Below are 27,650 nucleotides of genomic sequence, written 5' to 3' on the forward strand. Positions count from 1 at the left end.
TTGGCCCTGCCTGAGGCCACGCCCCCCGCGGTGGCCGCGAGGTTGGTTGCGCGGGTGCCGGGGAAGGAGACGCTGCCCTTCCGCAGCGATGGGATCCTGGGTGAGTGGCTCCTCGGGTTGAGCCTGTGCGGCGGGCGATGCGGCAGGGCCCGGGACTGAGGCTTGCGGCGGGTGGGTGCCAGGTCTGAGCAACGAACTGGGTGGGAGCGCAGATGTCCGGGCTCAGAGGGACCAGAAGGGCCCGGGTTGGAATAAACAGGTACCCGGGCCGTGGGCGGCGCGAGAGGTGGAACGGAAGGTGCCAGGTCAGTGCGGAGATGCCCGGGCCGGGAACGTTGCAGGGTCGCAGGTACCTGAACCTGGGCTAGCAAAGTACCCGAGATGGAGGGAGCAGGTGTGCCGGTTGTGGGTGGCGCCAGTGGGCACCTGGACGACCCTCAAGGATATTCCAGGGGTCGGACCAGAGAAAAGGAGGCTTGAATTGGGGCTGCGCAGGGAGATGTCCGAGATGGGATGAGCAGATTTTGAATAAGGGGATATTGCTGAGGTTCCGTACGGAGGTGAGCGCCCAGTACCTAGCTCGATCAGACTTGGAAAGTGGCTGGGTGGAATGAACAGAGTCGGGGCAGAGGGTGGTTCAGAGGAGTGCCTGGGCCCCGGGGCATTGCTGGGGTCAGGGAGGAAAGATGGGCTGCTCAGGCCAGAGTCATTAATAGGATTGCCCAGGGCAAGGGAGGAGGTGCCCCTGTGGAAAGTGCGGGCATCCAGGCTGAGGGTGTTGTAAGTGCCACAGCAGGCTGGAATGAGGGGGTTCTTGCCCAAGGTTATAGGGTGACTTTCCCAGCTGGAAATGGCGCTGGAAGTGTGCAGATTGGGAGACGTTGCTGCAGGCGGTCATCATGGAGAAGAGGAGGCTTCTCCCCAGGTTGCGTCAGTGGGGAAGAAGGGGGCACGGTTGAGCTGAGTCTGGATCCAACCCTGGAGTGAAGCAGGCTTGGGGGCCAGTGTTGTCACCTTGGACTTGCCGGTCTTCCTCTCATCTGGAGCAGCAGAGGCTGCTCTTGACGCTCCTGCAGGCAAGTAACCAGGCCTCCCAGCCACACGTGCCCAGGAGGGAGCCGTGGCAGCTGTAGCAGGTGCCTCAGGGGAAACGCAGTAGCTCCAGGATCCCTTGCAGCTGAGGTCCCATCCCAGCTTGGTCAGTTATCGAGTTCAGTCAGGTCGCTTAGCGCTCATGGCCTCAGTTTCCCCATCATAAGCAGTGGACTAAACTCCTAACCAGAGCCTGTTTCGAAGCCTGGCCTATAGGATAGGTGCTGGGGAAATAGTGGCTGCTGATCCTCTAGCGTTCTGAGGCTTGGGCCAGGCTGGGGGGATGAGAGGGCTGGCTTATGATACGAACCCGGGCCCTGACCACTGGAGGTCACAGCTCAATTCACAGCCTCCTGGCAGGGGGTCTCCTATCTTGACAGCATGACTATTTCCTTGGCCCTAGACTGGCTCTTCCCGCTTGCCCCACTCATGCACGCATCCCAATGCTGGAGCTACACTGGTAGGCCTGTCCATCCTTCCCACTCACTGGGGATAAGCTGTTTCTTGTGCTGCTCCAGTGATTTTGGCCGCCGTCCCAGGTTGATAGGGTCTGTCCTGGCCTGTGTATTCCTTCCGCTTGAGGTCCCAGGAGACCTTGAAGGCATCCTTGGTCTTTGTGGTGGCAGTTGGGGAGTGCTGTGTAGGATCTTGGGGACGGGGCAACGTGTGCTCAAGTCACTTATTCGCTGACCTTGGAATGGGGCATGGGGTACCCTGGGGGGTCTTGAAGGCCCAGGGGAAAGTTGCTCTTATAGTTTGTAGTTCTGCTGGGGTTTGTCACTTCCTGGTGCACGTTAGATTTTGCTAAAGGGCTGTATTGAGCACAGAGTCTAAAGTCCAGGAGACCTTGGTGCAAGACCTTGGTTGCCTCATACTAGCTGTGTGACTGTGGACTCCTCTTGGCTTAACCCCTCTGAGTCTCACTTTTCTCTTTGGAAACTGGCAGAGATGGGGTGCGGGGCCAGATACCATCTCCTTCACAGAATTGTAACGATTCCACGAAATAACGTACCTAAAGAACCCAGTGCAGAATAGACCCACAGGCTGTCATGGTTTTCGTTATCTGAGCGAGCACCCTGCTGCTTTCGTAATGCAGTCCACGGGAAAGAAAAACATTCTTGGCTTCGTGGGGGATGAATGGGCCTGGCCCTTTCGTGGCCTGGGGTTTTTGTGTAGCCAGTGGAACATGGATTTAAAAAGATGGTGCAAGTGTGTTGTAGAGCCCCAAGGCTGAGAGTGACCTCTGCATCTCCCAGGCCTTGGGTCTGTTCTTGGGCCAACGTGCCAGAGATGCTGTCTCCTGCTCCTAGGGCTCTGGGTGGGCAGAGGGTACGTGGGGCATTTGGCTGTCTTCCTGCCTGAATCCAGGCCTGGTGTGCCAAAGGTAGGCTGTGCTCCCACTTCATCCCCCAGGGCGCTTTTATGGGCATTTCGTGTGCTCATGTGAGCATATCCTTGTGTCTGACTTGGTCATCCGTCTCTCAGCTCTTTGCAAGGACCCTCTGGTATGTGTGTTCCTGTCTTTTCGAAGCGTGGACGGTGCCTGGGACCCAGCCAGCAGCCACTTGAAGACATTTTCCTTGGATGCTCTGAGACCCGAGGGTGCTGGTCCTGCCATGGCGTTCCGGAGGACTGAGGGCGTGTCCATGATCCAGGCGCTGGCCATGACAGTGGCTGAGATCCCTGTGTTCTTATACACGACCTTTGGGCAGGTAAAGATTGGGGTGGGCTGTGGGCCTCCCATTATCCCTCTGGCCTCTGAAATACTGAGCCACTCATCCCAGGGTCCCTAGTATTTGGGAAAGCCTATCCCTCATTATTGCTCCAGGCCTCTGGGGTCTCCTCTTTGAGCAAAGCAGGAAGGACAAGGTTAGGAGTCTGGGGCCCCAAGCCTGGTCTTCACTCTGGGCTATCTGAACTCTTGGCCTCCGTTTTTCAGCCTAAAAAGAGGTCAGTAGTGCACTCCCTGCCAACCTCAGATGTTTATGGCTGACCAGGTCTTTTGACACTTCCTAAAGCTTTGCTATATGCAATGTAGGCTCCCCCCACACCCCCGCTGCCCCTCGAAGGGCTCCCAGCCCAGCAGGCAGAGAATGAGGAGTAGGGAATTGTACAGAGGGGACAGTTAGGTGGAGTGAATGTTATCGACATCAAGGATGTTTCGAAATGGGGTCAAGGTTTGATTTCAGACTCCCTGTCATCTCGAGTGCATGTCTTAACCTGTGTGAGCCTCACAGGAATGTTTGTCCTTGAAAAGGACAAACATTCATTCACCCAGGTAGCGCAGGTAGAATCCTAGTCCCATGCCTGGCGTAGTAGGTGCTCCGTCACTGCAGCTGTTAGAGTCATGACCGACGGAGTTAGGGACACCTATTAGAGCCCAGATGTGATCTCTTCGGCATTGTCTCTTTGCTGTCCCCATTCCCCCTCTTTACTTCTGCGTGGTCCACATTTCAGAGGTGCTGGCCGGGTGCCTCCTCGGGGTGGGGGCCGGCGGGGGGTTGGCTCTCGATCATTCCTGGTCAGCAAATGATCCCTGAGTGCCTGAGGCCTCCTGTGTCCCTCATGTGCTCCCCAGCACAGCTCTGCCCACCTCAGAGCTCTTCTGGGGAGATGTAGCCCAGCCGCCTCCCTCTTTTCCTGCAGTCTGCCTTCTCCCAGCTGCGGTTGACACCAGGCCTGCGGAAGGTCCTCTTTGCCACAGCCCTGGGCACAGTGGCCCTGGCCCTGGCCGCCCACCAGCTGAAGAGGCGACGACGGAGGAAGAAGCAGGTCGGCCCTGAGATGGGAGGTGCACATCTGGGCACGGTGCCCCTGCCCATCCTCATGGCCAGGAAGGTCCCATCAGTGAAGAAAGGTGGGTATGAGGCACTCGGGGAGGGCCTGACCTGGAGTCAGGTCCCACCTGGGCCCCCAGTCACCGTCAGATCTTAGGCTAGTGATGTCCTGTCTCCAAGCCAAGTTCCCCTCCTCCGGGAGGCGGGGTTGGCAGTAGACCTTTCCCTGAGTCTTCACCAAGTCAAGGGACTGGTGGGTGATGCAGCCCGATGCGTATGTCCTGTCGGTGGTGGTAGTTCTCGATATCCGCAGACCCCTTGGGAGTAGCTGTGTCCAGAGGGGGCTGGCGGGGCGCAGCTTCTCTGCCCAGGGAGGGAAGTCCCCTGGCTCAGGAGCAAGAAGGACCACGTGGTTCCTGAGCCAGATGGTATTCTCCCCATCCCCCGCCCCCTGCACCCTTTTTCTTTTTTTTTTTTTTAAGATTTTATTTATTTATTTGTCAGAGAGAAAGAGGGAGAGAGAGCGAGCTCAGGCAGACAGAGTGGCAGGCAGAGGCAGAGGGAGAATCAGGCTCCCTGCTGAGCAAGGAGCCCGATGTGGGACTCGATCCCAGGACGCTGGGATCATGACCTGAGCCGAAGGCAGCTGCTTAACCAACTGAGCCACCCAGGCGTCCCACCCTTTTTCTTTTAAGTTCAGTTCAGCCTTTTTTTTTTTTAAAGATTTTATTTATTTATTTGACAGAGAGAGATCACAAGTAGACAGAGAGGCAGGCAGAGAGAGAGAGAGAGAGGGAAGCAGGCTCCCTGCTGAGCAGAGAGCCCGATGCGGGACTCGATCCCAGGACCCTGAGATCATGACCTGAGCCGAAGGCAGCGGCTTAACCCACTGAGCCACCCAGGCGCCCTCAGTTCAGCCTTTTGAGCATACAGTTCTTGATGCAATTTCGTGGGCCACCCAGAGACCTGTATTTACACCACATCGAAAACTGTACCACCATGCTCTCAGTCCCTGTGTCCTGTGTAGTCAGCCCCTTCCCCCTCCCCCCAAGGCCCTGGTAGCCTCTAAGCCATTTTGAGTCTGCTGGTGTGGCTTTCAAAACGCTAATAGACCCCGTTTCATTTTGTAACCCAGCAACCCCGTGTTTGCCACGCCTGAACGTCCTGTGGATCTCTTCTCCAGGCAGGAGTCCTCACAGGCTCCCATGTGGGGAGAAACCTGGTTTAGGAAGGAAAAATCCCCCTTGGGGTGCCTGCCTGGCTCAGTCAGTAGAGCGTGCAACTCTTGATCTCAGCGTCATGAGTTCAAGCCCCATGCTGGGCTTGGAGCCTACTTTAAAAAAAAAAAAAAAAAAAACCAAAAAGCAAAAAACGAAGAGGAGGAAGGAAGAAATCCCCTTACCCCAAAATGAATTTTCATTGTGTACTATCGTCACAAAAGGAAAGTTTTCTCTTTACATCTAGAAAAAGAAGCTTTAAGACTAGTCTACAACAGGACCTGAGAAGTGCAGATGTAGCTGGGTTTCTGTGTTCACAGCCCCCAGGGGGACACCTGGAGTCGCCCCTGTGCCGGCCCCTCGCTTGCTCACCCCATCCTACCGCCATCACCTCTGGGGTTACCCTCTTTCCCCTTCCCTACTTTTCTCACTTCAAAAGAAAAGTTTTATGTATATTTCAAGAAGTTTTCTGTCTCAAATTCTTTCTGGAAGGAGGAGAATGCCAAATCAGTCAGTCAGCAACACAGGGGAGACTGAGTGAGAAGTAGGTGGAGAAGTCGCCAGCCCTCCTTCTCCGGCTTATCTGGCAGGTCCGGGGCCCTCTGGGCCAGGCCCTGTGCCAGAGGACAGGGATAGGGAAGTGAGCAGGCCGGACAGGCAGAGGTGTCACACTCTGCCGGGTGCGTGCCCCTGGGCGCTCTGCCATCCCCCTGCCTTCGAAGGGGAGGTAGAACAAGCTCCCAGATGAGGAGGGGGAGGGTTGTCTGGAGGTGGGAACAGCCTGTGCAGAGGCTGAACTCCACGGCCATGTCCCCTGGCCCTCCTGTTCCTCACAGGCTACTCCAGCCGGAGGATCCAGAGTCCCAGCAGCAAGAGCAACGACACGCTGAGTGGCATCTCCTCTCTCGAGCCCAGCAAGCACTCGGGCTCATCCCACAGCCTGGCTTCGGTAAATAGCGGAGGGAGGAGGGTGCCTGGGTGGCTCAGTGGGTTAAAGCCTCTGTCTTTGGCTCAGGTCATGATCTCAGGGTCCTGGGATCGAGCCCTACATCGGGTTCTCTGCTCGGCGGGGAGCCTGCTTCCCCCCTCTCTCTCTGCCTGCCTCTCTGCCTACTTGTGATTTCTCTCTGTCAAATAAATAAATAAAATCTTAAAAAAAAAAAAAAAGGAGGAGGGACGACACCAGTGGGCTCAGGGCTTAGGCCCTGGTTCTGAGGAGGCTCGAGTCTCTGCCCTCAGGGGGCTCACAGACCGGAAGGAAGACAGGGGAAATTTCCTTTGGTCTCTCATCCATCCACACGGGCTTTCTGAGACTATCACTGATCACACCGAGGGCCAAGCTTCGGTGACAGAGAGGTGGATGGGGCAGAAGAGAGGTGGGTGGCCTCTTGCGGGGAAGATACTTGTCTATGAAAGTTCATTCATTCGTTCCTCAGACACGGAGCAGGTGCCAGGGTCTGTGCTGAAGATAAAGAGATAAATGAGACAAAGAGAAGCTTATTTTCTCCTGGGGAGTGGCTTTGGGCTCATTCGCTCATCTAGTGACCTGTTCGTGCAGTGAGCCCTGAGCCCGGGTCTGCCCTGGGAACCCAGGGGTGGGCAAGAGAGGGCTCGTGGGCAAGAGAGGGCTCGTGGGCAAGAGAGGGCTCGTGGCCCAGAGGAGCCCACATCCCAGCAGGGCGAGAAGTGTGGGGAGTGCGGGCTCTGCCCCGCCGTGTGGTGGTGGGAGCTCCTTCAGCCTTCCTAGCCCCACCTAGTTGCAGAGTGCCAGAGCAGGGAACAGGCCCAGGGTGGCTTCTGTAGGAGGCCGCTGCTTCCTGGGCTGGCCACGGGCCTCTTTCCTCCCACTTCTATAGCTTCTGTGAAGTGCTGTCCAATGCTTTGAGTTTTGGGGACCAGGCCCTGCTCAGAGGGCTTGGCCATGTGCTGTGGGCTCACTTCAGGGATGGTCTTCAGAGAGGGTGTGTGACATAGGACCAGGCCATGGGAGGGGCTTGGGTCCTGCAAAGGATCTGGGAGGGCCTTACCCCTTGCCCTTGGATCCTTGTGCTGCTTGGTGCCCAGACAGTAGCAGTGAACTCGTCCAGTCCCACGGCTGCCTGCTCAGGACCATGGGACGCCAGAGGTATGGAAGAGTCCGTGACCACCAGTGACGGCAACGCAGAGAGTCTGTACATGCAAGGTATGGGCCAGGAGGTCAGCTGTGGGGCCTCCCCTGGGGCAGAGTTGGGGGACAAACAGCCTCCTCCCAGGAGCCCCGACTGGTCTCAGGACACCTTCCCCGGTGCTGATTTGCAACCCCACTCCTGACCCCAAAACCCTCATTCAGTGGGGTCTGGAGCGTGGGGCCTGGCTGCTCTCCTCTGCCGAGGTCAGACTCTCTCCCTTGTCTTCCCGCCCATGCTCAGGCATGGAGCTGTTCGAGGAAGCTCTACAGAAGTGGGAGCAGGCGCTGAGCGTGGGGCAGAGAGGGGACAGTGGCAGCACCCCCACACCAGGGGAGAGCCTGCGGAACCCCGAGATTGCTTCGGAGGTGCTCTCTGAGGTAGGTGGTCCTCTCCTACGTCTTTCTTTCCCAGCCACGGAGAAGGTTGGAGGTGGGGCAGAGAGACAGGCAGCCTCTGGGAGGCAGCGTAGCACCCCGCTTTCTGCTGGGCTGTGAGCTTCCCCTTCCACCGGGATGTCAGTCCACCCAAGGGGCTTAGCACATGCGTGGCGCTCGGTACTCACTCAGTAATCCAGAAGCTCATCACACCCGGTCCCAACTGTGTGAGGAAAAGATGCCTTTTACGAAGGACTGGTGGGAAATGGCCTTCGTTCAGCGGAGCGGATCACACAGCCTTTGTCCTGTCCTTTCTTTAGACATTTTTTGGGGCACTGTCAGTATTTATTTCAGTATCAGGAAAGAGAAATAAAGCAAAAAAGCTAACATAAAAAATGTGTGTGTCCTGGATGGACGTTTACTGAAGCATTATCTTCTAACAGTGAGAAATCAGAAAAAACTAGAAACGATCTATATGTCCATCCACAGGGGTCCGGAGTCCAGCATGCGGGAAATCTGCCTGGGCTGATAGGCTGCTCTCGCCACAGTATGTCATTAAGTGAAAAAAAGCAAGATGTGGAATGTGTGTAGGGGGACCCACGTGTGTACGTGTTCAGAAGGACAGAGATCCCTGCATATGTGTGCCTGGGGGTAACTGGGGTGTTTGTGCATTTCTACTTTCCTCTGGACGGATAACTCGGGAAACTGTTGACGGTGATCTGTGAGGAACATCGGGTTGAAAGGGAAAGGTGGAAAAAGGCTTTTATTGTACTTTACTTCGTGGCGTTCCTAATTTCGAGCTATGCCTAATGGCAGGGTTTGTACAGGTGATAGGATTGTGGACTGTTTCTCTTTTAGTCTTTATGCTTTTATGTATTTAAAAAAAAAAAAAAGCCCTATGAGCTCCTGTCCTCTGCTGGAGTGAGGGCAAAGTCGGTGCTCTTCAGGGAGTACTCTGACGGTATCTGGAGAGTCTGTCAAGGTCAACTTCAGGTGTTAAAAAGGGAGGTTAACGCAGGGAATTGGTTGCACAGGTGAGGAGTGTGGCCAGACTTTAGGAGCCGCAGAACCTAGAACCAGGCTAGGGGCTGACCGGCCGGCCGGCAGGTGTCACCGCAGCTGAGGTAGGGTGGGGCAGTGATAGGGTGTGAGGCAGGACTGGGAGGGGAGCTGGTGTGCCCATTGCTTCATCCCATTCCTTCTCCACCTGTGCCTTTGTGGGCCAGGAGCCAGCTGGCAGGGGAGCCTGGAGACAGTTTGCGGCACCAGGGTGAGGACATGCCTGGCACAGCAGGGAGGAAGTTGAAGGTATGGTGCCCTGTACCCCAGCTGGGGGCATCAGCTCAGAGCCTGCCTCCCAAGCAGGAGAAGTAGCTACAGGACAGAGGACATTGGAGAAATGCCCTAGAGGGTGACAAAGCCTCTGGTGCCCAAGGGCACAGCTGCATCAGGTCTCCCTGTCTATGGGCAGATAGTAGTTCCTGAAGGAGGGTTTCAGGTCATGGGAAGGAAGGGAGGCAGCTCTGTTTCCAAAACAGTATTGATTGCTAATACTACATCTGAAAATTCTAGAACTTTCATTGTTCTTATCGTGAAAGCCATGAAGTCTTCCTCAGAGAGGACTGAGAACTACAGAACTAGAAAAGGGGAGGAAAACGCCCAGTCTTCGGTCTTTGATCAGGTGGCTCACGTTGTGTGATGCGGGCAAAAGCCCTTGGCCTCCCTGAGCACTGGGTGGGGGGAGCCCTTGGCGGGACACCACTGCCAGCCCTAGGATCCTGGCGCAAAGTAGATGCTCAATAAATGATCTCTGTTCTTGGTGTTACTGATGCCTCTAACCCTTCATCCAGACACAACCGCTTGGTATCCTTCCAGGTGTTTTTCTGTCCTAAAAATATTTTTTAACGGGTTTATTGGAATATTATTCGTAGACCATAAAATTCATTTCAGCTCAATTCTGAATTGTGCAATTCATTGGCTTCTAGTATATATTTAGAGTTGGGTGTTCATCACCACAATTAATTTTAGAACATTTTCATCTCTTGTTCCCATGGAGTCCCATAGACTTCATCAGACTCTCCGTCAGACACAGCCCCAGCCCCAGGCAACCCTTTGTCTACTTTTCATCTTTACAGATTGGCCTGGTGTGGACATTTCTATAAATAGACTCATAACTAGTGGGCTTTTTTTTTTTTTTTAAGATTTTATTTATTTATTTGTGAAAGAAGGCATGAGAGGAGAGAGGTCAGCGGGAGAAGCAGACTCCCTGCTGAGCAGGGAGCCTGATGCGGGACTCGATCCCAGGACTCCAGGATCATGACCTGAGCCAAAGGCAGTCGCTTAACTAACTGAGCCACCCAGGCACCCCAACTAGTGGCCTTTTATGACTGGCCCCTTTCCTGGGGCATTATGTTGTCAAGGTTCATTCTTCTTTTATTTATTTATTTTATTTTTTAATAAACATATAATGTATTATTAGCCCCAGGGGTACAGGTCTGTGAATCGCCACGTTTACACACTTCACAGCACTCATCAAGGTTCATTCTTGTAACTTGGATTACTACCTCATTTCTCTGTATTGCTGAGTGATAATGGTGTGGCCGGACCGCGTTTCATTTAGCTGTTCGTCCACTGATGGGCATTTGGGTTGTTTATACTTTGTGGCTCTTCTGAGTAATGCTGCTGTGACCATTGTGTGTGCAAGTGTGTGTGTGGACGCATTGCTTTTAACTCCCTTGGGGGTACAGTAGGAGCAGAAGTGCTGGGTCCTCCAGTAACGCTGTGTTTGACACTTGGAGGAACCAGACCATTTGCCACGGCAGCTGCACCGCTTTACACTCCCACCAGCCATGTAGGAAGCTTCCGGTTTCTCCACATCCTCACCAGCACTTGTATTCATCTGTCTTTTCGGTTCTAGCCATCCTAGTGGGTGCAAAATGGTGATGTCGTTGTGGTTTTGATTTGCATTTCCCTGGGCTAACTGGAGCTTCATTTCATGGGCTTGTTTGCCATTTGTATGTCGTCTTGGGAGAAATGTCTGTTCAGATCCTTAGTTTTTAAATTGTTTATTTATCTTTTTTTAATGATCTAGCAATTTTTTTTTTTAATTTTATTTATTTAGTTACAGAGAGATCACAAGTAGGCAGAGAGGCAGGCAGAGAGAGGGGAAGCAGGTTCCCCACTGAGCAGAGAGCCCAATGCGGGGCTCAATCCCAGGACCCTGAGATCACGACCTGAGCCGAAGGCAGAGGCTTAACCCACTGAGCCACCCAGGCACCCCCCGATCTAGCAGTTTTATATATTACTCAGTGCTCATCACGGTGAGTGCCCTCTTCATCCCTTTATCTGCCTCACCGATCCCCCCCAGCCAGCTCCCCCATCTGGCACCCACCAGTTTGGTTTCTATATTTAAGAGTCTGGTGTGTTTTTTTTGTCTTTTTTTCAGTTTATTCGTTTGTTTTGTTTCTTAAATTCCACAAATGAGTGAAATCCTGTGGGTTTTGTCTCTCTGGCTTATTTCACTTGGACTTTGTACTCTGTAGATCCATCCATGTTGTTTCAAATGGCAAGATTTCATTCTTTTTTTTTTTTTTTTTTTTTAGATTTTATTTATTTGTCAGAGAGAGAGGGAGAGAGAGCAAGCACAGGCAGACAGAATGGCAGGCAGAGGCAGAGGGAGAAGCAGGCTCCCCGACGAGCAAGGAGCCCGATGTGGGACTCGATCCCAGGACGCTAGGATCATGACCTGAGCCGAAGGCAGCTGCTTAACCAACTGAGCCACCCAGGCGTCCCAAGATTTCATTCTTTTTTATGGCTGAATAAAAAAGAATAATAATATTAATATTATATTATTTATATAATTATATAATTTATATATTATATAAAATTATATATATTAATTATATAAAATTATTAATATTAATAATAATATTTTATGGTATATATACGTGTGTGTGTGTGTGTATGTGTGTATGTCACTTCTTTATCTGGATGGGTACTTGCATTTACAATAGCCAATATATGGAAGCAACCCAAGTGTCTATCCACAGACAAGTAGTTACGTCTTTTTATTATTAAATTGTAAGGGTTCTTTGTATATTCTAGATAGAAGTCCCTTATCAGAGAGAGGCTCTGCAGATACTTTCTCCCATTCTGCAGATTGTCTTTTCACTTGCTTGATGGCATCCTTTGAAGCACAAAAGTTGTTTTTTTTTCATCTTTTGTATTTAAAAAAAAAATTCTTTTATTTTAAGGCAGCTCCACAGCCAGTGTGGAGCATGAACTCACCGTCCCAAGAGTCACACGCTTCTCCGACTGAGCCAGCCAGGCACCCCTGAAGCACAGAGGTTTTTAATTTCAATGAGTTCAGTGTATCTTTTCTCTTTCGTCATTTGTGCTTTGGGTGTGACATCCAGGAAACCGGTCCCTAACCCGAGGCCACTTGACAGAGAAAGAGTACGCAGACCTTCGCCAAAGCTATGGGGCTGTGCCGGCCGCGCTGGCGGGGAATTGAGCAAAGTGGACGGGGTCCCAGCATTCCATGAGCCTTGCTGGGGGGCTAGCTGAGTGAGCTGGGCCACTTAACATCCTTGCATTTTCTCTGTGAATCGGGGTCACGGCCATGCCTGCCTTCAAGGATGCTGCAAGGCTGAACAGCAGGTGCCCGATCCCAGACGAGCTCTGTGTGCGAGAACCCATTTCCAGCATTGCCGTCCTCTCTGAGCCCTCCCAGCTCTGTCCCCAGAGGCCTCAGGCCCGAGCTGGCCTTGGGCTCCTCCCTGGGGTCTGGTTACATACAGGTGCAGGATCTGGCAGCCTTGGTAGAAAATGGAGTTGGGCCTACCTATGCCTGGCCTCTTGGCCGAGAAGCTGCTGGGATCAAAGGTGCGGTGCCTCCTCCTTTGCACATACCAGCCTGGAAGCCAAGGGCAGGAGGAGGCTGTTGCGTCTTCAATGCAACACTTTCCCAAGCACGAACGATTCGTATTAAGAGTGGAATTTGGGGCGCCTGGGTGGCTCAGTGGGTTAAGCCGCTGCCTTCGGCTTGGGTCATGATCCCAGGTCCTGGGTTCGAGCCCCGCATTGGGCTTTCTGCTCAGTGGGGAGCCTGCTTCCTCCTCTCTCTCTGCCTGCCTCTCTGCCTACTTGTGATTTCTCTCTGTCAAATAAATAAATAAAATCTTTAAAAAAAAAAAAAAAGTGGAATTTGAACCCAGCTCTTTCTGGGATCCTGACTGTGCTTTTATTATAATGATCTTATTATCATCCGTACATGCTATGTTATATATGTACATGTTATATATTATATATTATAGTTTATGTGTTATATATATGTTATATCATAATGATGATTATAATAATCAACACTTACTGGTCACCACCACAGGTCAGCCTTGCGTGAAGAGCTTTGCATACCTTCTCTCCTTCATGTTTTCCCTAAAATCCTGGAAGTAGGTACTCTCATCTCAGTTGATAGGTAAGGAAACAGAGGCTTAGAATGAGGAAGTAATTTACTTGAGGTCATACCATTTGGAGCTGGTGGTGCTGGGGTCAGAGCCCAGGTCAGCATTGTTCAGTAAGAAGCCACATAGCTCATTTAAAATTTCTTAGAGACCACACTAACAAGCAAAAAAGAAACTGGTAAAATCAATTTTAAAAATACATTTTATTATTTGTTTATTTATTTTAAGTAGGCTCCATGCCCAGTGTGGAGCTCAGTGTGGGCCTTGAACTCACGACTCCAAGATTCTTGACCTCATGACTCCTGAGCTCAGATCAAGAGTCAGAAGCTCAACTGACTGAGCCACTTTGGTGTCCCTTAATAATGCGTTTTATGTAATCTAGAACATGGAGAATATTACTATATCAACATGTGATCAACGTGGAGCATCATTGAAATATTTTATTTATTTATTATTAGAGAGAGAGAGAGAGACAGAGATAGAGAGAGCATGAACAGGGAGGAGAGAAGAAGCAGGCTCTCTGCTGAGCAGGGAGCCCAACGTGCGGCTTGATCCCAGGACCACGGGATCATGACCTGAGCTAAAGGCAGATGCTTACTCGACTGAGATACCCAGGCACCCCTTATTTTATTTATTTTTAAATATTTACTTGAAACAGAGTGCGTTTGCACATGCACATGCTTACAATGGGGAGGGGCAGAGGGAGAGAGCCGAGCTCAAGCAGACTCCTTCTGAGCACAGAGCCTGATGCGGGGTTCGATCCCACGGCCCCGAGATCATGACCTGAGCCGAAACCAAGAGTCAGATGCTTCACTGAGTGTGCCAACCACGCGCCCCGAGATGTTGTAGAGTACTTTTGTTCGTGGTTTCTTGGTACTAAGTATTTGCGATCGGTGTGCGTTTATACTTAGGGGACATGTCCATTGGGACAGGCCACATTCCCAGGGCTCCTTCGCCATAGGTGGCTGGTGGCTTCTATGTTGGGCAGCTCTGCTCTAGACGTCTGCTCCTGCTGCTGGGTCCCAGATCCTGCACCCCTTTCCCGCCCCCATCATTGGTGAGGGGAGACTGTTTGCCTGGGGAGTGTGGAGGGCCCGGGCTGACGTTCATTGTCTTAACTGCAGCCGGAGCCCCAGCGAAGGGACTTTGCAGAGAAGCTGGAGTCCCTGCTGCACCGGGCTTACCACCTGCAGGAGGAGTTTGGGTCCACCTTCCCGGCCGACAGCATGCTGCTGGACCTTGGTGAGCTGGCCTCCTTGCAGGCTGGGGTGGGACGGGGCTTGAGGGTGGAGGTAGCAGGTGGCGAGGGAACTGGGGTGTGGCTCCCTCCGAATTCTCAGAGCCTTTGGACCTCATTCGATCAGTGCCTTATACGTAGATGGGGAACAGGCCTTAAGGGACAGAAGCTTTGTTTTGTTTTGTTTCTGTGTTTTAAGATTTTATTTTATTTTATTTTATTTTATTTTTTTAAAGATTTTATTCCTTTATTTGAGAGAGAGAGCACAGAGCGAGAGTGAGAGGGAGAAACTGACTCCCAGCTGAGCGGAGAGCCCAATGTGGGACTCGATCCCAGGACCCTGAGATCATGACCTGAGCCCAAGGCGGCTGCTTAACCGACTGAGCCACCCAGGCACCCTTAAGATTATATTTTTAAGTCATCTCTACACCTCCCTCCCCCGCCGCCCCGAGATTGAGAGTCACTTGCTGTACCAGCGGAGCCAGCCAGGTGCTCTGGAGTGTTCTTCTACATGTGGTAGGCAGCAGCAGGGCTTGGCGGGGCCCTGGGAGTCCCCGGCCCCTGTGCCTTGACCCATCCCTTCGGGAGCAGGCCTTCAGGCATGTGTTTCAACATCTCCCCTGACAGGTTCCAGGCCTTTGATTTGAGCCCTCTTCTGTGGGTACCAGGCTGGCAGAAGGGATGGCTCATCTGGAGGTTAGTTGAAAACAGGTCTTACTGTTGGTCCCCCCACCCCCAACTGAGGTCAAGGCATGTGACATCAGGGAGAGAGAATGAAGCTGTTTGGCCAGATAGCCAGTGTGCTAGTGCCCACGGTGTGCCAGACCCCATGCAGTGAGTGGACCCCAGGACCCTTCTCTGGGTGCTGTCAGCTCTGAGGGGGAGCACCAGACTCCTGTGTCCAGCTCTCCAGTTCAGCCAGTGGTGACACAGGCCTGGCGAGGGCCTGTTACAGTGACGCATCGTCCCATGGCCTATCTCCAGTGGCTTTCCCCAGAGAGGAACCCTGCATTCTCCGGCCTCCCCATGTGGCAGAGAGGGCTGGTGGGGCCTTTAAGGACATGGCCTCTGGTTATCTGTTCGACAGAACTTTCCTAAATGCCCTGAAGGCCCAGAACCCCACAGCCCCTGAGTAGACGAGGCTAGAAACACCGAGTCCACGACCGATGCATTCCTTGAGCTCTCTGTAATCAGTGGTTAAGTTTCAGTTTGTCAGAGAGGGGAGTCCGGTCGCTCAGGGCCACACAGTACGGCGGAGCCTGCCTGAGCAGAGTTCAGGAGCCCTCGGGCCTTGGGGTGCAGCTCTGTGGCTGTGGGCAGTCCCCCTCAGCAGCCCAATTCCACACCTGACTGTGCCCACCTCCAGCAATACTGGAACATCGAAAGAAGCCCTTCTTTTGAGGCACTGAGCCCGGAATCTTCTCGCATATGTGTTCAGTCAGTACACGGCAGCCGTGCGATCGGTGGCCCCAGCCAGCCCATAATCAGGCATCGGTCACTTTGCGCGCGTGCGTTCCAAAAAGCCCGGTGATTTCGGAGTCTCAGCTCAGCCCTTCTCTTCCTGCTCTTGCCAGAGAGGACCCTCATCTTGCCCCTGACCGAGGGCTCCTTGCATCTACGGGCGGACGATGAGGACAGCCTGAACTCTGAGGATTCCTTTTTCTCCGCTACTGAGGTGAGGGGGATGGGGTCGAGGAGCAGAGAGGGAGGGCGGCGGGGAGAGTGAAGCCCGGCCCTGTGGGACCGTCACCATGAGTACTGGGTCGTGGGAAAGTGAAGGTATTTCCTCTGACAGGAGCAAAATTTGGCAGTCTCCAAGTGCCACTCCCCAGGGACCCCACGCACTGGCTGGAGACAGGGAGGCGTGAGAAGCCAGGGGTCCTGGGTCCTGTGGGGGAGGGCCGGGGTCTCCACCCCCGTGGTTCCGGCGCATACCGACCTCTCCCGTCTTACACTGCTTGCCCACGGCTTGGCATTAGTCTTCTGCCATGACCACGTGTGTCAGGCCCAGCCACCTGCCTGGCGTGAGAAGATGTGGGCACCTGTCCAGTCGATGGTCCCTTTGAGTCAGGTCCCTGGCGGAGGTGGGGACGCTGAGAGTTAGAGCTGGACTCAGATCGACGCCTCTTGCCTGTTGGGTCAGTGCTCCCTCCAGCACCCAGTCTGAGAGGCTGAACACTAGGGTGTCCCCTGGGCAGACACCCACACTCCATAGGCGGTGACCCCACCTTCCTCTTCCTGTGCGCCCTCCCCCAGCTCTTTGAGTCCCTGCAGGTGGGAGATGATCTGATCCCACTCTCCAGGCCGGCTGCCGCCTACGAAGAGGCCCTACAGCTGGTGAAGGAGGGCAGGGTGCCGTGCCGGACCCTCAGGCGAGTGTGTGGGGAGGAGGCGGGGAGCAGGGGCAGGTGGGGCGGGCACTGTCCCCCTGCGGCCGGAGGCCAGGGAGGCCAGCAGTGCCCTGGCGGCGGCTCCTGGCCCAGCCAGGGAGGGTCTAGAAAGGCCTGGAGTTCTAAGACAGGCAGGCCTACAACTAACAACCTCAAATTAATATAATTAATTAGTGGAATAATAGTTGTTTCTACTTATTCTAAGTTATCACACGGATCTAACCACAGAAATGCAGTGGGCTTTCTTCCAAAGCTGTGCTCTGAAGTAATCTGTCTCCACTGCGGCCCTGAAGCTGGGCCCTGGGGACACACAGACCTGATTCCTTCCAAGTTCTGTCTCTTCAGAGCATGTGGCCCTGGATGAGTTGCCTCACCCCCCTTGGCCTCAGCGTCCACATCTGTGGCATTTTTAGGTTTCTGATCCATCTTAAGTTAATTTTGCTTTTTGATGTGAAACTCCGAGAACTCGGCTTTTGGCCATGACTCCAGATTTAAATACGTGTGTTTAAAGTTCAGTGCCTGAAAATAAGGTTGAGAGTCCTGGTTCCCCAGTGTAGATGAGGGGAGCCAGCCCGGGAGGCCTGCAGGTGCCCCAGAAGTGGTGACAGCTGGGAGCAGATGGGTCACTCCAGTCCTCTGCCTGAGAGCATCCTTGGCTGGCTGGGGCCTGAAGGAGCCCGAGGACAGCCCAACTCCCAGGGCCCAGACCTGCCAGCTGTGCTCAGTGCCACTGAGGACAGGACACCCTCAGAGAGTGTCCAGTCAGCCTCTTCCCTTTGGTTTGGGGTCACCGAGGCCTAGAGGAAGGCCCGCACTCGCCCACAGTTGTACTGCCCGGCTGAGGTAGGACCACTCAGGGTTCCCCCTGATCCCAGCGTGACTGACTGTGCTGCTCCTCAGGACTGAGCTGCTAGGCTGCTACAGTGACCAGGACTTTCTGGCCAAGCTGCATTGTGTGCGGCAAGCCTTCGAGGTGGGTGTTGGGGGCACCTGGAGAGGACAGAGCTGGGGCTGGGGGGCCATCGGGCACACCTGCCTCCCCTGCGCAGATGGGTCATGGGTCCACCCCATTATACGGACTTCGCCGCCAGCTCGCTCCCCTCCCTTCCTCATTCCTCAGGGTCTTCTAGAAGACAAGAGCAACCAACTTTTCTTCGGGGAGGTTGGCCGGCAGATGGTGACGGGCCTGATGACCAAAGCCGAGAAGGTAGCTTTTTTCAGGTTTTCTTCCTACCTTGGCTTTTTTAATTTTAACTTTTGTAACTTTTATTTGGTTCTGTTTAAAAAAGAAAAAAAAAAAAAAAAGCCCGGGACGCCTGGGCCGCTCAATCAGTTAAGCATCTGTTTGTTGATTTTGGCTCAGGTCATGATCTCCAGGTCATGGGATCGAACCCTTGACTGGGCTTCCTTTTCCAGCCCTTCACCACCCCACTCGCACTCACGCCTTCTGTCTCTCAGATGAATAAATAAATCTTTTTTTTTTAAAGATTTTATTTATTTATTTGACAAACAGAGACCACAAGTAGGCAGAGAGGCAGGCAGAGAGGGAGGAGGAAGCAGACTCCCTGCTGAGCAGAGAGCCCGGTGTAGGGCTCGATCCTAGGATTCCGGGATCATGACCTGAGCCGAAGGCAGAGGCTTTAACCCACTGAGCCACCCAGGTGCCCCTGAATAAATTAATCTTAAAAAAGAAAAGCCCAATCTGAAAGCAAGCTGAGGAGCTTCGACTTCATCCTGAAAGCTCAGTGGGTACTGGGAAAGGCTTAGGAGGAGTTTCCTATGCTGATTTTGAAAAATACAGTTCTGTGTTGCTCTTACTTCTGATGATACGGTCACTCAGTTTTATAGTTCAGCGACTCCCAAAATGCAAACCTTAGGTCTCCCTGAACCTGCCAGGGGGAGCTACCACTCCAGTCGGCTGTGTTTCTCCTTCCCGGTTTCATGGACTAACCTTGAACATGGTTGTTTAATTTCCTAAGTTCCCTACAGACTGTTCTGCAGCTGTGTTTTGTTGTGTAAGAGTATATCTTGTCTATCGGCTCATGTTGGCGGTTGTAGTCACTCTGACTGATTGCGTAGTGCCCCCTCGGGCAGGCTCGCCGTGGTTCAGCTGGTCCTGCGGCCAAGGGCCGTTTGGGTTGTGATTTTCCACTGTCGCACCGCTATTACGATCCGTCTGTTAGGGACCTCTTTAGGGACCTGTGGTTTTCTGTGGGGCAGAGCCCAGTTGTGGCAGTACCATGTCTCGGGCACATCTGGGTTTCGCCAGTCCGCTCTCGGAAATGCCCTGCCAGCCAGCAGCGTAATCGCGTGTGTCCTTATGTGACATCAAATGTAAGGTGTCAGTAATTGGACGTTAGTAATCCTTTTAATCTATGTTATGCATCCTTTCATGTTTCCTTGATTATTAATAAGGCTGTGTGAATTTTCACGTTTATAGGCCACTTGTTGGAGCGAAGTCCCTGAGAACACCCCTCCCCTGAGTCCTTTCCACCTCACCCGTCCAGCTAGTGGTTCTAACATGCACCTCTGGGGGCACCCGGCTGGCTCAGTCGGAGGAACATGAGACTCTTGATCCCGGGGTCATGAGTTCAAGCCCCACGTTGGAGGCAGAGATTACTTAAATAAATAAACTTCTAAAATCAAATAAATAAAAAATAGGGGCACCTGGGTGGCTCAGTGGTTAAAGCCTCTGCCTTCGGCTCAGGTCATGATCTCAGGGTCCTGGGATCGAGCCCCACATCGGGCTCTCTGCTCACAGCGGGGGGCCTGCCTCCTCCTCCTCTCTCTCTGCCTGCCTCTCTGCCTACTCATGATCTGTCTGTCAAATAAAAAAAAATAAAAAATAAAAATAAAAATAAATAAAAAATAAAACATGCCTCTGACCGCATCACCCAACTGCCTGAAAACGTTCCCTTGTTCCCACCGCCCTTGAGGGAAAGACCAAACTTTGTGTCGTGGCCGGCTGCCACACACCCTTTGCCCTGTCCAGACTGAAGGGCTCAGGCATTATTGATTTATTTTAATTTAATTTAATTTAGTTTATTTTTTAAAAATATTTTATTTATTTATTTGACAGACAGAGATCATAAATAGGCAGAGAGGCAGAGAGAGAGAGGAGGAAGCAGGCTCCCTACTGAGCAGAGAGCCCGATGCAGGGCTCGATCCCAAGACCCTGGGATCATGACCTGAACCGAAGGCAGAGGCTTTAACCCACTGAGCCACCCAGGTACCCCTTATTTTAGTTTTTTTTTTTTTTTTTTTTTTTTTTTTTTTTAAAGATTTTATTTATTTATTTGACAGAGAGAGATCACAAGTAGATGGAGAGGCAGGCAGAGAGAGAGAGAGAGAGAGAGAGAGGGAAGCAGGCTCCCTGCTGAGCAGAGAGCCCGATGCGGGACTCGATCCCAGGACCCTGAGATCATGACCTGAGCCGAAGGCAGCGGCTTAACCCACTGAGCCACCCAGGCGCCCCCCTTATTTTAGTTTTTAAAAAAGATTTTATTTATTTATTTGACACAGAGAGAGAGATCACAAGTAGGCAGAGAGGCAGGCAGAGACAGAGGGGGAAGTAGGCTCCCTGCCAAGCAGAGAGCCCAATGTGGGGGCTCGATCCCAGGATCCTGAGATCATGACCTGAGCCGAAAGCAGAGGTTTAACCCACTGAGCCACCCAGGCGCCCTATTTATTTATGTTTAAAGATTTTATTTATTTGAGAGACGGAGAGCAAATGGTGGGTGTGCAGAGGGACATGCAGATTCCCCACTGAGCGGGGAGCCCGCTCTGGGGCTTGATCCCAGGACCCTGAGCCAAAGTCAGATGCTTACCTGACCGAGCCACCTGGGCGCCCCGAAGGGCTCAGGCTCTTAGTGTATACCTGTACCAGACTTTCTACCCAATCTGGGCCTTCACCTATGCTGGTCCCTCTGTGCCCGGAACACCACTGCCCAGTGCTGTTGTCATCAGCTGCTTTATTGTAAATACACACATGGGAATATGAAATGTATTTATAGGATTAAAAGGTGAACCCCTGTGTACCCAGCACCAAAGCTAGGAAGTAGAACTTACACCAGCATCTAGAAGCTCCCTGGTCCCCATTCCTTCCCCTTCTCCTGGGTTCCCCGTCTTCTAAGTCCCTGCTAACCATCTGTCTCCCCAGAAGGGCTTTGCCAAGAGTCCTCGGGCTCACCCTGGCAGCGCCGCCCCATGACCCGTCATCCTATTGGCAGGTTGCTCTCTCTCACTACTTGCCAAGCTCCCCGAGGGCCAGGACCACAGCTGCTCCAGCACAGGTGTGTGCCCGGCCTAGGGCCTGGCAGGGGGCAGGTGCTCCCTAAGTGTTCCTGGTTATCCTTCCAGAAGCTGCTGTTTACCCAGCAATGAACCCAGCGCTTTATCATGTGTCTTTATATCTAGTTGCTTATTTGGTCCTGACCACAGTCTCTGCTCGACGGATAAGGAAACACTCGGTGGATAAGGGGAGGGCCAGGGGCTTGCCTGGGTCCCTTAGCCAGGGATGGGCAGAGTTGGCCTTTGAACCCAGGTTGGCCTGACCTCAGCCTAGCCCTTGGCCTGTTCTCTGTGGCCTCCCAACACAGGGAGGGAATGAACACGTGAAGGAAGGGCAGGTGAGGGCGAGTGGGTACCAGGCGCTTAGCAGGTGTCTGTTCTCCGTGGCCCTCCCCAAGGGGCCTGGAGGTACAGCTGTCCTTGCTCATCTCAGTGTGGGATGTAGGTTTCATGAAGAGCTGGGGGGCAGCTCTCGAGGGCGGGGCCTGCACTAAGCCCTGGGACCCCGGCAGGCACAGATGCCCTGTCAGACCCTTGCAGGCAGGCGGAGGCAGGGTGAACCCTCACCCCATCCCACATCCCACCCACCCCAGGAGGGTGCTCGTTCTGTGGGCAGCACCTAGGCTCTTGCTAGATCAGCCCCCGTCGTTGCTGCGTGTCCATGGGCCAGACCTGCGCCCTCTCTGAGCCTCCTCACCTAATGTGTTCGTGAGTGTGTCCTGGGGACTTGGGGAGAGCCTGTCAGACCTGCTTGGCCACCAGCCCTCATCTTCATCGTCCCCCTTTACAGGTGAAGCAACTGAGACTCGGGGATTAAGGCATGGTCTGGGGTCATTCTAGCAAATTCTCTTCAAAACTCAATGAAAATAGTTTTTTTTTTTTTAATGATTACAAAAATACTCATTTTAGCAAAACCCAACAGACACATAAAAGCAAAAAGAAAATTTGTCCCCTACTCCACCACATTCCCATTTTGGTGAACACCTGTCTCGTGGCTCCTCCACCCAGGGTTCTGCGTAAGCGGCATCAACCTGCCTGTGCTCTTCTGTGTCAGCTCCATCCTGCCTGGCTCTCGGCCACATCACTGATGTCCCAAAGCCTCAGCGTGCCTTTCTGTAGAGTGGGTGTGCTGGTGGACCGTCCCTCTTAGTACCACGAATTAGATACGTTGATCTGTGTGAGGATAGACCGTGGCCCACCCCTGCTTCCCAGGTCCGTCCGTGCACACCCCTGGTGTGCACATCCCTGCGTGTGCATGTCATGTCACATGCCCCAGCTCCACCTCCCGGCCCCAGAATGCGCGGGATGTGTCCTGTACACCAACAGCAGCAGCAGGTCTTAGACGCTATTCGTCATCTAGGTCCAGGCGCTGGGCTGATGGTGTTATGTGCATGAGCTCACTGACTCCCCCAGAGCAGGCCCAGGAGTGTGGGCCGTAGCTTCTCCCGCTTCATCAGGGACACCCTGGGGCACAAAGATTTTCATCTTTGGCTGCTTGACTCCGCTTCCTGTCCTCATGCATCTTTGCAAAGTGAGCTCACGCTGTCGAGTGTTTGCATCTCCTGGGCGGCGTGTGGCGCCCGGTTGTGAGTTGGTGTGAGATGTTGTGGGGTGTGCGGCTGTTGGATCTCTCCCAGACGTGTCCTGGTCTCTGAGAGGCACACTGTGGTGGTCAGAGGATACTTCTTGCCCGATTTTCTCGATGGCCGCCGCTCCAGCATCAACCTCAGCCTCGCCTTGGCTCGTCCCTCCACGGGCCTGTTCTGCCTGTTCCTGTGGATCTCGTCCAGGTGAGCCATGGAGCCTCTCATGACCACCACTGGCTGTGCTTCTCCCCACAGAGCCCCAAAGGCTTCCTGGAGAGTTACGAGGAGATGATGGCCTATGCTCTACGGCCCGAGACCTGGGCTACCACGCGGCTGGAGCTGGAGGGCCGGGGGGTGAGTCGGTTTATGATGAGCCCCGAGGCTGCAGGGTCCCTCATACCCGAGATCCTTGGGGGTACGGGGTGCCTGTGCGGAGCTCCACCTTAATTCCGAGGCCTGAGATGGGCCCATCGCTGCTGTTGGCCCTCGGGTCCTGCCCTGCCACGGGCCCAGGCTCTGCCAGCTGTGCCCCACTGTGGCCTGGAGAGGTGCCCACTCACCCGTGTGTTCCCACCCAGGCCCCCACGCACCCGCGCCTCTCTGGACTCGGTCTTCCCATCTGGACAGTGGGCCTGCAGCCTTCAGAGCATCCCTGCCCTCTCACAGGTGGTGTGCATGAGCTTCTTTGATATTGTGCTGGACTTCATCCTCATGGACGCCTTCGAGGACCTGGAGAACCCCCCATCCTCGGTGCTCGCTGTCCTGAGGAACCGGTGGCTGTCAGACAGCTTCAAGGAGACGGTGGGTGGCTGCCCTGCGTGTCCCACATGCACTCACATCACCCCGTGCCTTGGCCCAGACTCTGTTCTCCTCCCTCCCTGGCTTTGGGCACCAAGCCCGGGCCCCCCACCCGTCAGGCAGCAGTCACCCCTCTGGGCAGCTTCCCCTTCCCTGCATGACGTGCAGCTCCCGAACCTCGGCAGACCAGGTATCTGCTCTGGACCAGCTTCCCAGGGGACCCTGTTGTTCTCTGCACCCGTTCAGAACCCGCAGGGTGGGCGTTTTCCTTCTACATCGTGGTCTCCGTTAATTCTACTCCGTGTCAATGCATCTTACTGAGTTCAGACACAGGAAAGAAAAAGGAACAGCGGGAGAAGTTGAGCGTGGGCCCTGTGGGGCAGGTGTGACCTGGGGCTGGTCTTTATGCAGTTTGCGGGTCTGCACAACCTCTGAATGAGGTGGGCGTGCTGGGTCGTAGTCATTTTACAGAGAAGGAAACTGAGGTCCGGGGAAGTTCCGTGGTGAGTGCAGAGGCCTGCAGCCACGAGGGTTGGCATCAGGATTCCGGGTTAGGTGTGGCCAGTTCCGTCTGTGAGGAGGGAGGCAGCAGAGCTGAGGCACCAAGCCCTGTCTTCCTGCTTGGGGTGATGGGAGCTGGGGGCACATAGCTCAGGGCTGCAGGCATGGCCTGGCCTTCTGAAACCTGGCCGGGGTCCCATCTTTGGTTTAGGCTCTGGCCACCGCTTGCTGGTCAGTCTTGAAAGCCAAGAGGAGACTGCTGATGGTGAGTGACCCCCTCGGGCCCGGGGCATGGCCCCCACCTCAGATGACCAATGGGTGTGCACTAGCCCTTGTTCTAGGGGCAGGGTGGCGTGGGGAGGGGTGGGCAGAGGAATGGGGCTGGTGCAGGGAGATCTTGCTAAGTAAGCCCCCAGGCCCTGCTGTACCTCTTGTCCTCTGCCGCAGGCCTGGCCCCCTGCCTTGCCGTTCTCTGTCCCTTGACCAGGAGGACCGCAAAGATGCACATAGTTGTGCTTCCTCTCCTCCCCAGGACCCCCGCACAGCACGGGCCAGCAGGAACTGTGGGAGGACTCACCGGGGAAAGCGCATCCTTGAGGGAGGGGAGGCGCCTGGCTTGGTCGAGGCATCTAGTGGGGGCAGGGTGCCCCGGAAGCAGGCAGGGCAGCCTCCCTCCCACCCCCAGGCTGCTGTTATCTGCTCCCCCAGGCGGTGACTGGCTGCTCTATCTGGGCTGCGATCCATGGCTCCCCTCTGCCAGCCAGGCTCGGCTGCCTGGTAGATACCAGTCGCCACTGCCAAGTTCACTGGGCACTTCCTGTGCTGAGCCCACCCGTCCCCCTTCTCATGCAGTCCTCCCAGTAGCCTCGAGGTTACCCCTGTTCTGCGGAGGTGAAAGCCCTATCACTTGCCTGGGGTCACCCAGCAAGCCCGCAACTGAGCCCCCTGGGCCCGGCTGCCTCCCCCTGCCGGCGTCTCAGCTCTGAGCTTTGCCACCTTTCCAGGTGCCCGACGGCTTCATCTCTCATTTCTACTCCGTATCGGAGCACGTTAGCCCCGTCCTAGCCTTTGGCTTTCTTGGACCCAAGCCCCAGCTCGCAGAAGTCTGTGCTTTCTTCAAGGTAAACGGGGCGTGGCCCACCTAGGCTGTTGGGTGCATGGGAGTGCCTGGGGGAGCCTGGCCCATGTGTGTCTGCCTGGGTTGGTGGGTGTGCAGGGGTGCCTGGGGAGAGCCTGATCATGTGGGTCTACAGCAAGCACGGGGTGGGCTGCGGAGCCTGTGGACGGGGTGGCGCCCTGTAGGGAGCCATGGAGGGGCTTGGGGCGGTCTGGAGGGCATCTGTGTGGGGGAGTGGGGCCCAAAGCCCCAGCCGACGCCAGCCTGACCCCCCAGCACCAGATCGTGCAGTACCTGCGGGACATGTTCGACCTGGACAACGTGCGCTACACGTCTGTGCCTGCGCTGGCAGATGACGTCCTGCAGCTGTCCCGGCGCCGCAGCGAAATCCTGCTGGGCTACTTGGGGGCGCCCGTGGCCAGCAGCGTGGGCCTCAACGGGGCAGTGCCACGAGAGAACGGGCCCCTGGGGGAGCTGCAGTAGCGGCGGGGGCAGGCCTGCAGTGGGGGGGCGCGTGGGCCTTGTCCCTGAGGGCGAGCGCAGAGAGAAGGCTGTTTCCTCCCCTCCTCTGGGTTGGCATGGAAAGGCCTGGAGAGCCATGGCCATCAGCAGCAGCAGAGCCTGGGCCTTGGTGGCCAAGGGTGATTGCCCCGACCTGGCCCCTCGTCCTCATTTGGGAATCCCCACCAACTGCCTTGCAGAGGGTTGGAGCCCCCAGGAGCCCACCTGACTGCCCTCAGCTATCCCTGGGGAAAGCGGCGGCTGGACCAGTGATCTGTGGGGCCCGAGGGAGAGGAAGGTGGTGGGAGAGAGGGAGTGGTATTGTGAGGACAGGTGGGACATGCAGAGCTGGGATGGCCTTGGTGTGGGACCCCAAAACCTCCCCTGACCCCAGGGCTGCTGATGAAGGAGGCTGTGGAAGATGGGGCGGCAGGGCTCTGTGGCAAAGGCCACAATGTCCTAGACAGAAGGAACCGGGGCTAGACGGCTGCGCAGTCCCGCCAGCCGCCATCCTACAGTGTTGACAGCTTCAGAAAGGGAGGGTGGGGCCACAGAGTGCCAGGGGAACCCCTTGGGGGATGGCATGCCTAGACCATCCGAGGGTGGGACAGGGCAGCTCAACTTTCCTTGTGCTCAAGTCTGGGCAGGGACTGGGCCCTTGGCAAACCTAAGCACGAAACCAGAATGCTGTCCTCTGATATGCCCTTGTCCTGACAAAGAGTTATTTCTCTTTCCCCTTTGCCACCACCAAAGAGGGACAGGGGAGGGGCGGGTGGTGCTAGGGCGGGCTGGAGGCTCCCACCAGGGCTTATCTCAGCAGGCCTGTCGCCTGTGCTGCCATTGGTGGCAGGGGCCCAGGGACCATGTCAGGGAGGTCAGAGGACACACAGGGCTGGACCGAATCCCCGGCCCTCATTAAGCCAGGCGCTTTGCCTTTGGCTCGACACATAAATGCTCTAGCTGGGCAGTGGCTGGTCTTACAGCCATCCCCACGTTGTCCCCACATTGTCCCCACATCTGCGGGGTGCTGTCAGCCCTGCAGACTTATCTCACAGTGTTTTCACCGGAGGTGGGATGTTTTATTTATTGCCTTAACACTTTATTTTGAGGTCTGCCCCTTTCAGGCCGAGAAGCCTCCCGGAGACAGAGGCCTCCTTGGTCTCTGTACTCCGGAGGCTGGTTCCCCAAACCAGGGTCCCTAGCCCCTGAATGGCAGAGGGGTCCTGGTAGGGAGAGAGAGGAGAAACAGAGGGGTGGTGTGGGCCCAGCCCATCAGCTCTGAGCCCACTGCTCTGCACACTCCCTCCTGCTCCCCAGGCTGGGGGATCCTGTGTTGAGCCAGGGCTCCCACTCTCCAAGGTGGGTGCCCAGGAAGGAGCAGCCTCCTGGGTGGGGAGACCCGGGGTGGCCCTCCTCCCCTCCAGTCCCGCATTCCATTCATTTGCACTTACCCAGCGCTATGAGTGTCATCTTAGGCCAGGGCCCCGGCCTCTCCGATTTGCTCCCGAATCACTCAGAGCGGCACCTTCGGCATCTTCGTTTTGTCTTTGTTTACGCATCCATGTACTGCCTCGGGCCCTGGATTTGTTGCAGCTTCCAACTTTCATATGGTAGAGTGTGTGTGCATCGACTTCCAAATAAATGATTTAAACAGTGACCTTCCGGGGTGCCTGGGTGGCTCAGTGAGTTCGGCCTGGGATCAAGTCCCGCGTTGGGCTCTCTGCTCAGTGGGGAGTCTGCTTTTCTCTCTCTCTCGGTCTCTTAAAACGGGGGATCTTAAAAAAAAAAAAAAGTTTAAAAACAATGCCCTTCCATGTGGTCATGCTGATGGGTACATGTGTGGCCATATGCTTCCTGGGCCACCACTGGGGACTGGCTCTTTGGGGTATAGTGGGTGGAGTTTCCAAGAGGTCAAAGGTGGAGGGAAGCTTGGTCAAGGGGGCTGTGAGCCCCCTTGGGGCTACGTGGCAGCCTGACAGGGTCAATGGTCCCAAGGCAGGGAGGACCCCCAGGTTTGGGGGGCCAAGTGGTGGAGTGTCAGCACAGTGCTTAAGGGCACAGATGGGGGCAGCCTGGGTGTGGATCCAGTTCAGGCAGCATCTGGGTAATGTCTCTTCTCTCTGGGCCCCAGAGTCCGTAT

The 27,650-nt window shown here is 54.7% G+C and overlaps 1 protein-coding gene across 4 annotated transcripts; it reads left to right on the forward strand.

Annotated features, from left to right (window-relative positions):
• Positions 1-27,167, forward strand: MIGA2 (mitoguardin 2). Of its 4 annotated transcripts, none has more exons than XM_047700202.1 (16): positions 1-100; positions 2,578-2,804; positions 3,739-3,949; positions 5,923-6,035; positions 7,151-7,268; positions 7,495-7,631; positions 14,215-14,332; positions 15,902-16,002; positions 16,584-16,699; positions 17,618-17,690; positions 17,838-17,924; positions 22,849-22,947; positions 23,260-23,394; positions 24,104-24,157; positions 24,897-25,013; positions 25,286-27,167. In XM_047700202.1, the coding sequence occupies exons 2-16, from the start codon at positions 2,709-2,711 to the stop codon at positions 25,490-25,492; spliced, it is 1,782 nt and encodes a 593-aa protein (XP_047556158.1). In that variant the 5' UTR covers positions 1-100; positions 2,578-2,708; the 3' UTR covers positions 25,493-27,167. The 4 variants fall into 4 exon arrangements, with proteins under 4 accessions (XP_047556158.1, XP_047556160.1, XP_047556161.1 ...); XM_047700204.1 differs by having other exon boundaries at positions 43-100; positions 2,624-2,804; XM_047700201.1 differs by lacking the exon at positions 1-100 and adding an exon at positions 870-1,076.
• The last annotated feature ends 483 nt before the right edge of the window (positions 27,168-27,650 follow it).

Source organism: Lutra lutra, chromosome 13, assembly GCF_902655055.1.
Source record: "Lutra lutra chromosome 13, mLutLut1.2, whole genome shotgun sequence".
NCBI classification, from domain to species: Eukaryota; Metazoa; Chordata; class Mammalia; order Carnivora; family Mustelidae; genus Lutra; species Lutra lutra.